General features: G+C 46.5%; 1 protein-coding gene across 1 annotated transcript; it reads left to right on the plus strand.

Annotated features, from left to right (window-relative positions):
* Positions 1-5: 5 nt before the first annotated feature.
* On the plus strand, positions 6-338 carry LOC107125490 (E3 ubiquitin-protein ligase TRIM69-like; the record flags this gene model as incomplete). Its single annotated transcript, XM_015428908.1, has 1 exon — positions 6-338. A coding segment is annotated over one exon (333 nt), but the record flags the coding sequence as incomplete, so codon positions are not given.
* Positions 339-357: the final 19 nt, after the last annotated feature.

A 357-nucleotide genomic window follows, 5' to 3' on the forward strand; every position in this document is an offset into this window, starting at 1 on the left:
ACAACCCAGAGAGATTTCAGAACTATCCCATAGTACTGGGGAAAAGCAGCTTCTGTTCCGGTGAACATTACTGGGAAATCGAGACAAAAGATGCAGCAGACTGGGCTATCGGGGTGGCCACAGAATCCATAGAAAGGAAAGTTCGGGTTCCCGCTCAAGATATTGTAGGCAAGGTGTGGGCTTTACGGCTGCGCACAGCAGAAGACATTGGTCCTGAAGGTGGGACCTTCAGTCAGAGATTTGGAGTGTATCTGGACTATGACAAAGGTCAGGTCTCTTTTTATGACGCAAAAAATTATTCTCACCTTCATACCCGCAGGGCCCAATTCAAAGAAAAAGTCTATCCTTTTTTCTGGA

Source organism: Gekko japonicus, unplaced genomic scaffold (assembly GCF_001447785.1).
Source record: "Gekko japonicus isolate JY-2015 unplaced genomic scaffold, Gekko_japonicus_V1.1 scaffold116521, whole genome shotgun sequence".
Classification (NCBI taxonomy): Eukaryota; Metazoa; Chordata; class Lepidosauria; order Squamata; family Gekkonidae; genus Gekko; species Gekko japonicus.